The sequence below is a fragment of the Lissotriton vulgaris genome, chromosome 2_1 (genome assembly GCF_964263255.1).
Source record: "Lissotriton vulgaris chromosome 2_1, aLisVul1.2, whole genome shotgun sequence".
NCBI lineage: Eukaryota > Metazoa > Chordata > Amphibia > Caudata > Salamandridae > Lissotriton > Lissotriton vulgaris.
Window position 1 is genome coordinate 1,905,426,969 of NC_141687.1, and position 14,204 is coordinate 1,905,441,172.

At 48.5% G+C, this 14,204-nt stretch overlaps 1 protein-coding gene across 1 annotated transcript in view; it reads right to left on the reverse strand.

The window, feature by feature from the left end:
• Positions 1-14,204, reverse strand: part of CHD2 (chromodomain helicase DNA binding protein 2) — a 1,340,517-nt gene that overhangs the window by 160,149 nt on the left and 1,166,164 nt on the right. Inside the window, exon 23 of the mRNA XM_086956769.1 lies at positions 1,469-1,682. Within this exon, the coding sequence (XP_086812895.1) occupies positions 1,469-1,682 (214 nt within the window). The remainder of the gene's footprint in view (positions 1-1,468; positions 1,683-14,204) is intronic.

The window sequence follows — 14,204 nt, forward strand, 5'->3', positions numbered from 1 at the left end:
AGTGTAGCAAAAAATAAATAAAAGTATTTCACTAAAAGGGAGCAGAGGAGGGACACAAATAAAGAGGATATATTCCAGTCAGTGGTTGCTGATCGGGATCACCTGCACTCATTTTTGGGGGCCGGAATGTATTTTTCCCCATTGGGCATTCCCTGAGAGCAAGAGGGAGAAAAACACAAACGAGAAAAAACTAGGAAGAGAAACATGGAAAAACTGCCACCAAGGAAAAAGCAGGGACTGATAGATGAAGAACAGATAAAGGAGCATCAGTGTCTGGTAGATATTAAAGAGGCATGAGGTAGACTGAAGACTATGCAGCCTTGGTACTCGGCACACCAACATTTAATAGCTCCAAGACACAGGCTTCTGAGTAGGCCTGGGTGTCAAATTTTGCTTCGCTTGGAGAGTTTTTCCTACTCTTCGCTCCGAGTAGCACACAGAGTTCTGAAAAATATGCAGAGGGGAGATTTTTCCTCATTTGGAAACGTTAAGTTGCAAGCGCAAGCAAAGAAAATCTTACTTCAGACCACCTCCCCGTGAGATTTTCTCAACGTGAGTCATCTTGTACGGAAGCTACCGTTCGCGTTGAGAAACCTTACATTTGCATTGAGGAAGCTGCTGCTCGATTAAAACATCTACACGAGCGCGAGAAAGAAGGAGCGTCCTCATGTGCTGCGCATGCTGATATTCATGCTGATTTTCCAGCGCGGGACAGACACTCTGTGCTGAAAATTAGCGCAACCGGCACAACCTAACTCACTCCACTGCTTTAGGAACTCCGCAGAGCACAGTGGAGTTTTTATGTTGCTTCCTCCAGGAACTCCGCCCAGGCCTACTTCTGAGCAGAGCTTTGGGTACCGGCACTCATTCTTTTAAAAAGTAAGGACTGGCTTCTGGAAAGGGACAGACACAAGCAGGACAAGGCAAGCCATTGAAAAAGTAGTACGCAAATTACATTGGCAATGCTACCCTAGGGGTAAGCAATGTGCAGGCTTTAACCCACTCTTAGTAAGTTGATAATGGGTCTTTGTAACCAGAAAACGTGGGCTCTCTGGTAGACTCAACGCAAAAATGTTCTATGTTAAGTGTTCTACCACCCTTGAAAGTTATATTGGGATTTTATCAAATGCCTGTAACAGAACAGAGATTAGAATAAAGGGAGGACGCCATCTTTGAGCTGTTCCACTTATGTTCACAGTGTGACACTAACTTAATGGAATGTATCTGAATCATAACTCTTTGTATTTCTATTGCGAAAGAGAAGTACTGATCAGGCTTTCTAAAAAAACACAGTTACCAATAAGAAATAATGGCATAGGTCGAGTGACATTTCTCTGGAGAGCCAGCACTCTAAAACCTAATCGTAAACTAGATATTTGAGCTTTACAAATGAACTACAGCTTCATTAAGAAATTCACAAATGCTGAAATATCTCAAAGAAATGGAAATGCCACGACAATAAGCCTACCTTGATTAGAAAATGGCCTCTTGTTTTGGTGGCTGAAGGTTTCTCGTTGATGCTCACGAGGCGGTGGAAGGTGTGGTGCAGGTGGGTGAAACTTTTGAGGTGTATGAGGTCCATGAGGCTGAGAAGGCAAATGATCACGACTGGATCCTGAAGCCTCTGATTTAAATACACTTGTGCCACCTGAAGTATCCTCCTTCTTCTTTGGCTTTTGATCCTGCAGGTTAAAAAGATTTGTATACAATCATGGCATTTTTTATTAGAAGTTATATGCCCCATACACTACAAGGACAAATAGAACACTTAAGAGAACGTCAAATGTGAGAAGTGAGTCTTGCACAATTCGAAGAAGCACTCAAAAGGTATGGAGACACAACAGATGAGGTCCAAAACATTGCATCTTCTTCATTGTTGCATGCATCAGACTAGGAATCCCCTAAATATTTCCTTCTGTATTTGTTGAAGACAATTAACAGCTTAGTTTCATATTCTGCATGTGTGCAACTTATTTAACCGGGTTGCTCTCCTTCCTTAAGAACCAACCACTGCAGCCTAACTCCTATTTGCCATTTTATAATATTTTATGAACAATTTCGAACATCAATCACTGCAAGAGTGGTTTGCAACTTGTGATTTTTGAAAACTCATACTGTGCATTTTATGGCCATCTATCAGGTAGGCCAAGAATATAACGTTTTTTTTACTAAACATAAATAATCGGCCTCAGCCATGGGTGTGTAGAACGTGACTCATTATGACATCACTCCCAACTCTTCATGATTGTATAAATGCAAACCAACAAATGGTTCGTTCAAGGCATCGGCTGGAGGTCATTGGCGGAGCCTTGGCTCTGCATTCTTATTCTGACCTCACTTGAAATATTGAAACCAGGTTTTAAATTAGTCTTTTTATATACTGAATCTTATGATATTGCTTTATACTTCCTTTGTCATTAGAAGGTGTGTTGACCAAAAACACTGTATCAGGCAGTGCGAAGAGTTCTTAAGCTGGTTTATGTAGTTATCTACTACTATTCTGATGAAGTGTCTGTATCTCCAGGTCGGAAACTGTCCTTTACTTGATCTTGCCATGAAATCTGTAGTAAATAAGGTGCAGAGGCAGCAGGAGGTTCTTGTAGGTTTCTTTATTCAGATGAAGAGACAGCGTAAGAGCAGACCACAGGAAGAAGTGATATCATTGGTAAAATGAACAACCAACCACTTGGTGAAAACATCAATAACAACAATAGCAAATCTATCACTCTCCCCTAACTCACCCATTGGGCCAATAAAATCAAGGGCAATGGTATGCCAGGGCAAGTTTGGTGAAAGAACATGTGCACCATCAACAAGCTTTGGACCAGTCTTCAACCGTTTCTCCCCTTCCCTGCAGAGAGAACAATTCTCAACCCAATCTACAACTTGGGAGTCAACGCCAGGCCACCAGAAGTGATCTTTTAAACGCCTTTGGGTAAGGGTCTGGCCCATGTGCCCCTCATGTGCCAAAGCCAGTAGCTTAGTTCTTAACCCAAAGGGGGGTACAAATTTCTCACCTTTAAAAAGAATGTCCCCAACAAAAGAAAGATCATCTAGGACCTTAATGTAAGGCCGAACAGCGACAGAGACAGCACTCTCTCGTCTAGGCCCCAACCTTTGACGACCTCCTGAAGGGTGGCATCAGCAGACATTTCTCTAGACCAGTCACTGGAAGAGAAAACACCCTCACCTACAAAAACAGCATCCTCCACCGAGGCCACAGCTATATCATCCAAGTCAAGTGAAACAACTGAATTGTGAGGAGAACGCCAATCCATAGATAGTCTCGAGAGACAATCGGCTTGGACATTCCTCCAACCTGGGATGTATTCCACTGAATACTGAAACTCTTGTAGTCTAGCTGCCAGCTTCATAAGACGGGCAGAACCCTTACCTGCCCCACCAGGTGAAAGAACTTTGATCAGGGGCTTGTGGTCAGATCGCAGAGTGAACTTCATGCCCCACAAGTAAGTACGAAAATATTCAACAGCCCAAGAGGCCACCAACGCCTCCCTTTCGATAACGGAATAGTTCTTCTCCGTATCAGTAAGGGTCCTGGAGGCAAAGGCGATGGTGACTTCAGATCCCCCACACAATTGAGACAACATAGCCCCTGGACCATGTGCACTAGCATCAACAGTGACGATAGATCTGTTGCGTACATCAAAGGGAGATAGCATTTTAGCATCGCAAATTTCATTTTTGATGTTCACAAAACATTTCTCTTGCTCAGGCCCCCAAGTAAAACTTACACCCCGTTTAAGCAAGGATCTAATGGACACAGTCTTATCAGAAAAATTCTGTACGAACTTAGAGTAATACTCTATCAATCCCATGAAGGAACGAAGCTGGTCTTTGTCAGAAGGTGAGGGTGCAGAGCGAATAGCCTCACATAGGTTTTTTTTTGGTTTAATACCAGAGGAAGTGATGGTGTAGCCCAGATAGTCTACTTCACACACACCAAACAAACATTTGTCCTTCCGTAAAGTCAGACCAGCATCAGATAACTTCTCAAGAACAACCTTCAGAGTGAAATTGTGCTGGGATTCGGTTAGACCATAAATCAGGATATCGTCCTGAAAGTAGACTACCTTAGGCACACCTTCGAAGATACCTGACACCATGCGCTGAAAAACGCTAGCTGCTGACTTGAGACCAAATGGCAGACGAGTGAACTGGAAGGTACCCCAGGGAGTGATGAAGGCTGTCAGGGATTTGGAGTCTTTGTGAAGGTCAATTTGATGGTATGCACTCCTGAGGTCCAATTTTGAGAAGAATTTTGCGCCATTAAGAGTAGTAACTAATTCAGATATATTAGGTAGTGGGAAGGTGTCGGCAACAACACAGTGGTTGAGAGACCTGAGGTCGACACAGAAACGGAGCTTGCCGTCAGACTTCTTGGTGACGACAATGGGCGAAACCCAAGGGGAGGCTTCAACAGGCTCAATGACCCCAGAACTCAACATGTCATCAAGGAGACCCTTGACCTCATCCCTAATGATGATAGGAATGCGTCTTACCTTGTGTTGTACGGGGACAGAGTTGGGTTTGATTATTATTTTATGTGAATAGCCCTTGAGCCGACCCAAACTTTCACCAAAGACATTTTTAAATTTAGAGAGTAAAGAGAATAGATCAGAGTCTTCCACAACCATGACCTGAGGATCAGCTCGGGGATTCACGACAATGCAAAGGTCATATTGGTGTATCCACCCAAGTATAGCGGGACCAGACTCTGAGACATATACCTTACCAAAAATTTGTCTGGTTGAGAACACAATGTTAGCCTCAAAATACCCAAGAATGTTCAGTGGTTCCCCCTGATACCCACCAGGAGAAATATCCGTAGGAAAAAGAGGACCCATACCCCACAAATCAACAAAAAGGGAATTGGGAATGATTGTGTAACGCGAACCAGTGTCCACCATCAGATAAACATTCTTTTCATTAATAATGAAAAGAGCCTTAGGCCTATTCCTACGTTTGTGGTCTTCACGTTGAAGATCACTGTCATTACCAACCACCAGAATTTTGTCATTGTCATCTTCAACTACTGTGACATCACTAACATAAGAAACAGAAGGACGAGCTTTACTTCTGCAAACACGAGCATAATGCCCCAATTTACCACATTTCATGCATTCCTGTTTGGCTGCGAAGCAAAACTTAGAATCAGAAGCATGTGCAAAACTACCACATCTAAGACATTGCCTAGAAGAAGAAGGTTTAACAGTGTTATTAGGCTTGACATTAGCAGACTTTTTGTTGAAAAACTTCCTCTGCTTAAGAAGAGCAACTTCGTCTTGGTCATCATCTTCCTGACTAGAAAACATGTGTGAATGACAAGACACCTCACCAACGTCACTTGAAGTAGCTCTCTTTTCCAACTCTTTCATACACCCTTGGGACTGTTCAACAACCTTTGCTAAATCAATTGCTGTTTGTAGGTTGGGATTCTTGGCTGCCCAAAGACGTTCCTGAATTTTCTTGTTGTTGCATTGTACGATAAGCTGATCCCTGATCAGCTCATCAGTCATGTTGCCAAATTTGCATTTGACCGACATTTCACGCAGTCTAGAAACAAAATCATCTATGCTCTCCCCAGTTTTTTGACTTTTGGTGTAGAACTGATATCTGTTCATGACCAGGTTCTCTTCTTTGGCATACCTAACCTCAAGACGAGTCACAGCCTCTTTATATTCATCCAACGGGGCTTGTGCACCAGCCAAAAGAACTTGCGGCAAGAACCTGAACAGACGTTGTCCTTCCTTACCAAGAGAACCCAGCAGAAGTGCTTTTTTGCGTTTGGCAGGGAACTCCTGAGCATCCAGTGCATCGAGGTAATTCTCAAACATGGGAAACCAGTCTTCCCACGATATGCTGGGCTGGCCAGGTAAAGAAAGAAAACTGGGTGGTAAAACTACAGAGCCAGATGGAAACGGTGTTTGCTCAGACATGTTAAAAATTGTCGTGAAAAGCACAGAGTGAAGTTAAAATTATAAATTGTCATACACCACAAAAACTGAAAACGGAAATGTCAGAAAATGTAAACAAATAGTTAATTGAGGCAACCTATCCCAAGGAGAAACGCTACAAACAAGAATAAAAACGAAGCTTTACTTGTCATGAAGCTTTGCTTTACGAATGCGCAAAAGACGAGCGCATCGTCGTTGCTGGAGTTGAATCCGTTGCCATGACAATCCAAAATGGCCGCTCGGCGTGATGACGTGGACGTACAAACGCGCTGGCTGTCTGGGAGAGACGGCGCGTTGAACGAGTCACGCAAAGTGAGAGAGACGCATGCAAGCGTCACAGAGGAGATCGCGGACTCCCACGGAGAGTTCTAAGACGTCATCAGAGTAAAGGGAGACGCCGCAGGAGCAGGAGACCACCAGGAGGGAGACGGCAGGAGGACAAATGACGGAAAACAGAGGCGGAAGCAGGTAAAAACTTGCCAGTTCCGTAGAAAGTCCGAAGTCAGGTCCCCTCCAGCAGTATGTAGAGGCGTGAGCAGGATTCAGCTCAACACGGTCTGCTCTTTAATAACTGTCAAGGATCCGGAGTCCAGAAGGTGGCGGAAGGGCGCAGGGTTCAAAGTAGCGTCGCCAAAAAACTGTAGTAAATAAGGTGCAGAGGCAGCAGGAGGTTCTTGTAGGTTTCTTTATTCAGATGAAGAGACAGCGTAAGAGCAGACCACCCACAGCAGCAACAACCGGTCAACTGCCACAGGGTAGAACATACAAGGCAGAGTGGAACATAGAATGTGGAATAGAGAAGGTAGGCATTAAGCATTCCTGAGAAAGACTAGAATAACAACTCACATGTACTACAAAATCCATACATTTCTACAGCTCTTTTTGGTTAGACACATTATCTGGTGCAAATCGTTTCAGTGGATCGGAATTTATACAAAACCTATTTTCTGATGCAACTAGTCTTTTGTCTTTGAATGCCCTGTGGCATGAGTAGCTGTGTGGCTGAGTTGGTCCTGCTGGGATTCAAACTTGTGGCCTTCAGATCATGGCATTTTACAGCGGCAAGCATTACTGCACTGGGCCATCCAGCTGACTTAGTGTAAAGGAATGAAGGAGTCCGGCTCAGAGTGACTGTAGGCCAAACACCCAAAAAGAAGTTGTATAGGCTGCAATACCGATGTATGTGCAGGCTCTCATGCTTTTTGCAGTTTCAACTCCACTTTTTGCTCCCATTTTGACAACTCGCACTGCCTTGAGCCCTGCTTGTCAGGGCTCACTGCATGTGCTCTGGCATGTAAAGAACAAGTTGCTTACCTTCGATAACGCCTTATCGCACAAGTTACTACTTGTGTAACAATATATCTGTAAGAGACATTAGTTAGTGATAGATTCCTTACCTTAGAATATCCCCAGGCGTCAGACTGGATCCGGAAACTTTTGCGTAGCAGTACCCTTGTGCGTCGGTAGGCGTCGTCTGCGGCTCCGCGTCCGTCGTCGGCGTCATGGGCGCCGTGATGACGTCGTCGGAGTACTTAGACGCCGCCTCCGTGTGCTGACGTCAGTTCTTAGACACAGCTTTTCCGCGCCAGAAGCGCAGAGCCATGCCAAAAACCAACACTGGTGCCATGAAACTAGGGCCCTGAAAGGGGATGACCTTAACCCTAGATATCGGTTCGCAGAACGGGGAGGATGGGTGGGTCGGTAAGGAATCTATCACTAACTAATGTCTCTTACAGATATATCGTTACACAAGTAGTAACTTGTGCATCTGAAAGAGACACGTTAGTGATAGATTCCTTACCTTAGAATAGATACCGCAGCAATACCAACCCCGTGGTGGTGGGTCTGCGAACCAATAATCACACCAGAAAATCCTGGAGGACGGAACGGCCAAAGTAGCCATCCCTCCGGACTTGACTGTCCAGGCAATAATGTCGTGCAAACGTGTGCAGCGAGGCCCACGTAGCCGCCTGGCAAATGTCCAGCAAGGGCACACCTCGGCCCAAGGCAGTTGTAGTGGCTGTGGCTCGAGTGGAATGAGCCCTCAGCCCAACAGGGGGTTCCTTCTTAGCCAAGGAGTAACACACCTGGATGCACAAGATGATCCACCGGGAGATGGTCCGCTTGTGCACCATGTAGGAGAGTAGGGTCTGCAATCCTATGATCACCCCAGATTTTTGCTTTTTGCTTCACTGGTTTACAACTTTCCCTGGCTGTGGGCCTGCTAATCAGACCCACAGCCTAGCTGTTCTCTCTCTAAATTGACACACATGTACCTTAGGTGCATTTACCAATTGGTACTGGGCCACCTTATCAGTCCCTGTACAGTATACCTTAGGTATCCAGGGCATAGGTGTACCCAGGGCCTACCAGGGGCTGCAGCATGTATTATGCCACCCCTGGCTGGCCATCCAAATCTGACACAACTGGTTCCACGACAGCTGGGGCAAGGTGGTGTAATCACCCTTTGCTTTAGATATAGTATTCCTATATATAACCCTAAAATGGACACATGTATTCCTATCAGTCACTCCTATGGCAGGCCTTAACAATCCTGAAGGCGGGGGAGGAGCTTCGCGGGCAAGCAAGATGGCCGCGTAAACTCGGAGCTCCAGAGACCCTCCGACCCTCCGCATAAATCTAGTTTGAAATCCTGTTCCACGGTGGTGGATTCTTGTTGGTGAACGGTCGTTGAGACGGGATCTGCTGTCCGATTCAAAATCCGGCACTTATAGACGAAGATACGTCGTGCTGAAGATTCGTGCCAGGGACGATCCATTGTCTTGGTGATGGCCGACGGCAGCGACGCTGAAGCGCATGATCGATATGCAGACTGAGTGACTCCAGCGCCAACCGGCGGAGTAAGCGAAGTTGCCTCTTGCTGAATACACATCTGCGGCTGCTACGCTTCGTATCTGCTTGTGTGCTTGAAGGGGTTTTGGTGTACCATCTTTTGTTCAATCCCCGCCTCTAACATGGCGGGCAAGGGCGACCCAGACAGAACTGTGAATCGGGTCAGTAGGAAGACGGTCCAACCCCAGACAAACCAGATTGACCGCTATGCCCAACAAAGGACCTCGCCGATTGTGGCCACCCACTCAAAAGACTCTCTACGTGCGGGTTCGCCGGACGAGTCGGAGCCGACACTCCAGGACATCATGGGGGCTATAGCTGGCATCAGATCGGAGATGCACAAGCAACACGAGGTCCTGACGCACAAAGTTGATACCCTGGCGATCGACCTCAACTTAATCAGGGTCGATCTCGGCAAGACTAATGACAGGGTGAAATCGCTAGACATCAAAACCGCGAGCCTCACGACTGATGTCTCGGACCTGCAGACGGAGGTCCGGAACCTGAGGTCTGTCAACGATCTTTTTTCGAGGCGGTTGGAAGATTTCGAGGGACGTACCAGGCGACAGAATGTCCGAATTATTGGGGTTCCGGAAGGTGCAGAGGACTCGGCCACCGATCTCTTCGTCGAGGAACTGATAAAGGCTCATCTGTCCCCCGCGGGACTCAGCCATTTCTTTTCAGTTGAGCGGGCCCACAGAATGCCGGGTGGACCGCCCATCATAGCCCGCCTGTTCAATTTTAGAGATCGGGACGTGATCCTACAGGCCTCGAGACGACACGGGCCCCTCAAGTTCCAGAACGCGAATGTCAACTTTTACCCAGATTTTACTAGGGCGGTTTAGAGACAGCGCCAAAGTTTTGCGGGAGTGAAGCGGCGTCTCAGAGACTTGGGGATGAAGTATTCGATGATGTTCCCCGCTAGACTGCGTATTGAACACGATGGTCGTGCTGTGTTTTTTGACATGCCTGATGTGGTAAGCGACTGGCTAGACACCTTGCCGCACAGACGAGAGGAACGGGAAGAACATTCGGAGGGCGCCTCGGGAGGCCCCGATCGTCAGGAGTAGAACTCATTTCACTGACTTTGTCGGTCGGTGGTCCTGTTGACAATGACCAATAAGCCATACTGTTGCACTATATGGTGAATATCCTTCTTCCTAACATGGAGGGTGGCGGGGGGGACTACGTGATCTCCTTTCTCTTCTAGGGTCTTCTTGTAGTTAGTTTATGGGGCGACAGGCACACTGCTGGTTGGGGGGGCTACTTAGTCTACTGCAGGGGTGCAGGGTGGGGGGTGGTTCGATGGTTGGTTCTGTTTGCTTTCTTTGTTTCTCCTTTCTTTTTCTAAGGCAATGCAACAAATGCTCTAATTCTTTTACTGTATCTATGAGGCCTACTGGGGTCGGCGAAGGCCCGCGATTTGACGATGGGGGGTAGGAAATTAAAAGTTCTGTGTTGGAATGTTAATGGCTTGGGTGATCGCATCAAGAGAGGGGTGGTTTTGCAACTATTTAGAAGATGTATGCCTGATGTTATTTTGTTACAGGAGACGCACTTGGTGGGTAATACATGTCGAGCGCTTAACAGGAAGGGTTTCAAAATGGTGGCACATTCGGGGTTTTCCTAAGGGTCCCGGGGGGCAGGGATTATGATGCGCACGTCTCTCCCATTTGAGATTGACTCCAGTGTTGTGGATGAGAGGGGGCGGTACGTTGCCGTCATGGGGAGATGGGAGGGGCGGTCTTTGATTCTGGTTTCAGTTTACGTTCCCCGGGGCTACAAAACAACACTTTTCAGGACCTTGGAGGCGCCATCTTGGGCCTACCCGAAGGGTTGCTTATTGTGGGAGGTGACTTCAACTCAGTCTGCTCGGGGACCATGGACTGACATCCGCCCAGAGATCTCCGTAGTTCACAATCCTGGTTGCCCGATTTCCTCGACACCATGGGTCTGATTGACTGCTGGAGACTTATGCATCCCACCCAGAGTCAATACTCGTTTCACTCCGGGGCGCACGGTAGCCTCTCTAGAATAGATTATGTCCTGGCCCTGGCGGCCCATGCGCCGGCGATTTCCGAGGCCCGCTTACTGGCGAGGGGCATCTCGGACCATTCCCCGGTCTGGGTGTCTTTCGACTTCGACATCGTGGTCACCGAACGGCCTGTAGTGGTTAACCCGTGGTATTTTCGAAACCCGAAGACGCGCGGACTCCTGGCCAGAGCCATTGAGCTCTATTTCTCTGAGAATACTGGGTCGGTCGCATCAGCCGCCACTTTATGGGAGGCGTTTAAGACGGTTCTCCGAGGTGAGGCTCTCGCCCTTATAGCGGACGTCCGGAGGCACAGAGATGCCGACATGGTGTGCATCGAAGCAGAGATTATGGAGCTGGACTCTCAATTGGAAGCGGGCCCGACGCCTGAGTTGCTCCATGCTCTCTCGCTTAAGCAATCAGAATATCGTGACATTGTTTCCGATGCTGCCAAAGTCATGGGTAGGGAACAACAGGGTAGAATTTACGATGTCGGAGACAAGGCGGGCAAGCTCCTTGCTTGGCTTGACAAGAAGGAGAGAGCTGGTCGCGTGGTGCCGGATGTGTTGGGGGATGATGGCCTGCTTGTCACCGATCCTAAGGCAATAGTTGAGTCATTCTCGGACTATTTTGAGAGCATTTACACTTCGGTCTCGGACCGGTCTGAGACCGACTCCATTGCACTTTTGGCGGGAATAGATCTCCTGTGCCTGTCGGAGACGGACCGTGACGACTTGGATAGGGACATCACTGCGGATGAGATAGCCCTTGCCATTCGTTCCCTCAGACCTGGTAAGGCGCCCGGCCCCAATGGTATTCCAGTGGAACTGTATAAAATCAAGCCCGATGTCATTTCTCCACCCCTACGGAACATGTTCTTGGAGGCGCGAGAGATGGGCATGCTTCCCCACGACCAGAGGCTGGTCACCATTGTGGTTATCCATAAGGAAGGGAAACCAAGAGATTTGTGCCGATCGTATCGTCCCATCTCTCTGTTGAATGCAGAGCCTAAGATTCTTGCCAAATTGCTGGCCAACCGTCTGATTGGCGCAATCGGCGACCTGGTGCACCCGGACCAGTCGGGCTTTATTCCACATCGCAACACAGCCCTTAACCTCCGTAGACTCCATAGAGCCCTGGCTAGGCCTCACACACTCAGGGAGCCAGCTGTTCTGGCGTCGTTGGATGCCACAATGGCGTTTGACTCCCTCAAATGGAACTACCTGTGGGCAGCGTTGGCGAAGCTCGGCTTCGGCCCGGATTTCGTAGGGTGGGTTAAACTTCTATATGCCAGCCCGCTGGCCAACGTGACGGTCAATGGTCGAGTATCCGCGTCCTTTGCTCTTCAGAGGGGCACTAGGCAGGGCTGTCCCCTGTCGCCCCTTCTGTTCGCACTGGCACTTGAACCGTTGGCAGCCTGGATACGGCACCACCCTGACATACATGGCATTCACTGGTCCCCTGGATTCGAGGACCGAGTGTCATTATATGCAGATGACATCCTTCTGTATCTTACCTGCCCTTGCAAATCTCTCATCGTAGCATGTGACGTGCTTCGACTCTTTGGCCGGCACTCTGGCCTGGTCATTAATTGGTCGAAGTCGCACTTATACTTTCTGAGAGGGGGGACACCTCGTCTTCCGAGGGACTGTGGCATACAGGTGGCGAGACAGGGATTTAAATATCGGGGGATCTATATTTCAACCGATCCCAAGGCACGCTACGAGAACAATTTGCTTCCCCCTCTTATTCGTCTCCGACGTGACGTAGAGGGGTGGCGTAAACTTCCTCTCTCCCTTCTTGGGCGTGCGGCGTTATTTAAAATGATGTCCCTGCCCAGGTTCCTGTATGCCCTGCAAAATACTCAAGATCCGGTCCCGGCCAGATACTTCGGGGAAATCGAGAGCTTGCAACGGGCCCTACTCTGGGATGGCCGGCCACGCATTGCTATCACGAAGCTCACGCTCCCGTGGTACGATGGTGGCAAAGCGTTGCCCGACGTGCGGAGATACTATTGGGCCTCTCAGTTGGCGGCCCTTAATCACGGTCTCTATGGCCCGGCAGATAGTCCAGGTTATGCCATGGACCGGTGGCTCCTGGACGGTGGGAAATACCACAGGGCGCTGTACACGAGATCTCTTGATAGGCGGATGTCTGGGCCAACGAAAACCGCTGTGCACATCTGGAGAACGATCACAAAGGCGCAGGGGTGGAAAGACAAACTCACAATGGCAACTCCACTTTACGACTCTGAGATTCTGGGTAAATTGTGGCACACTATGGGATTCGACAAGTGGGACATGATTGGAATCTCTAGGGTGGAGGATATGATGAAGCGAGGGGAGGTGAAGTCTTTTTCCCAACTACAGACGGAGTTCCAGCTGGGCGGAACGGAATATTTTCGGTACGCTCAGCTGCGACACGCACTCCTGTCCGCCATGCCGGAGGGCGAGGCAATCCCCGAATGTTCTCCCCTGGAAGATCGGGTACTGGACGGCACATGCCAGACAGCGCTTTTTCCCTGACGTATAAAAAACTGATCAATGTTCGCACGGATCTTCTTCTGGGGGTGAGAGATCAGTGGGTGCGGGACGGGATAGAGATCGACGACGAGGACTGGCAATATGCGGTGTCTTCCCCCAAGGAGGTCGCTATCCCAGCCCGGCTTCGATTGGTGCAATTGAAGATCCTGCACAGAGTCTACGTCACTGGCCCCAGGCTAATACATATGGGACATTCGGTTGACGGCCTCTGCCGGCGTGGCTGTGGTGCTCTGGCCACCTTCATGCATATCATTTGGGAGTGCATTGTGATAGCCTCCCACTGGAGGCGGGTGCACATGATCATGAGTGAGGTGACCAGGGTGGAAGTCCACGCGGAGGCCCGGAGATGCCTCTTGAATATCTGGGGTCCAACGGATTACAACACTGCACAAACCCAGTGGGTTACCCTTGGGAATATGGTCGCAAAGCGGGACATTGCACAGATGTGGGGAGCGACAACAGCCCCGAAGGTGGTACAGTGGAATGCCAACATGGATTGGTGTATGTTCCGAGAAAAGACTGTGTATGTAGCCAGGGGTCAACCCAAAAAATGGCAGAAGTTGTGGGGGGCCTGGAACGAGTATAGGGGTGACATCTGCATACCACCGGAATCCGCCCCACTGGAAGAACACCTGACTCCATAGCCTATAATTCCAACTGACGATTTGGTATCACTACTATCCTGTGTTTCCTTCCCCCCGTGGTCCTACACATTCGTATTGTTTTGAACCTAACTGTGATCACTGTGCCTAGCCGACTCCCTGATTAGGCCCCACAGCATAATAGTTTAATTGCCTTCTT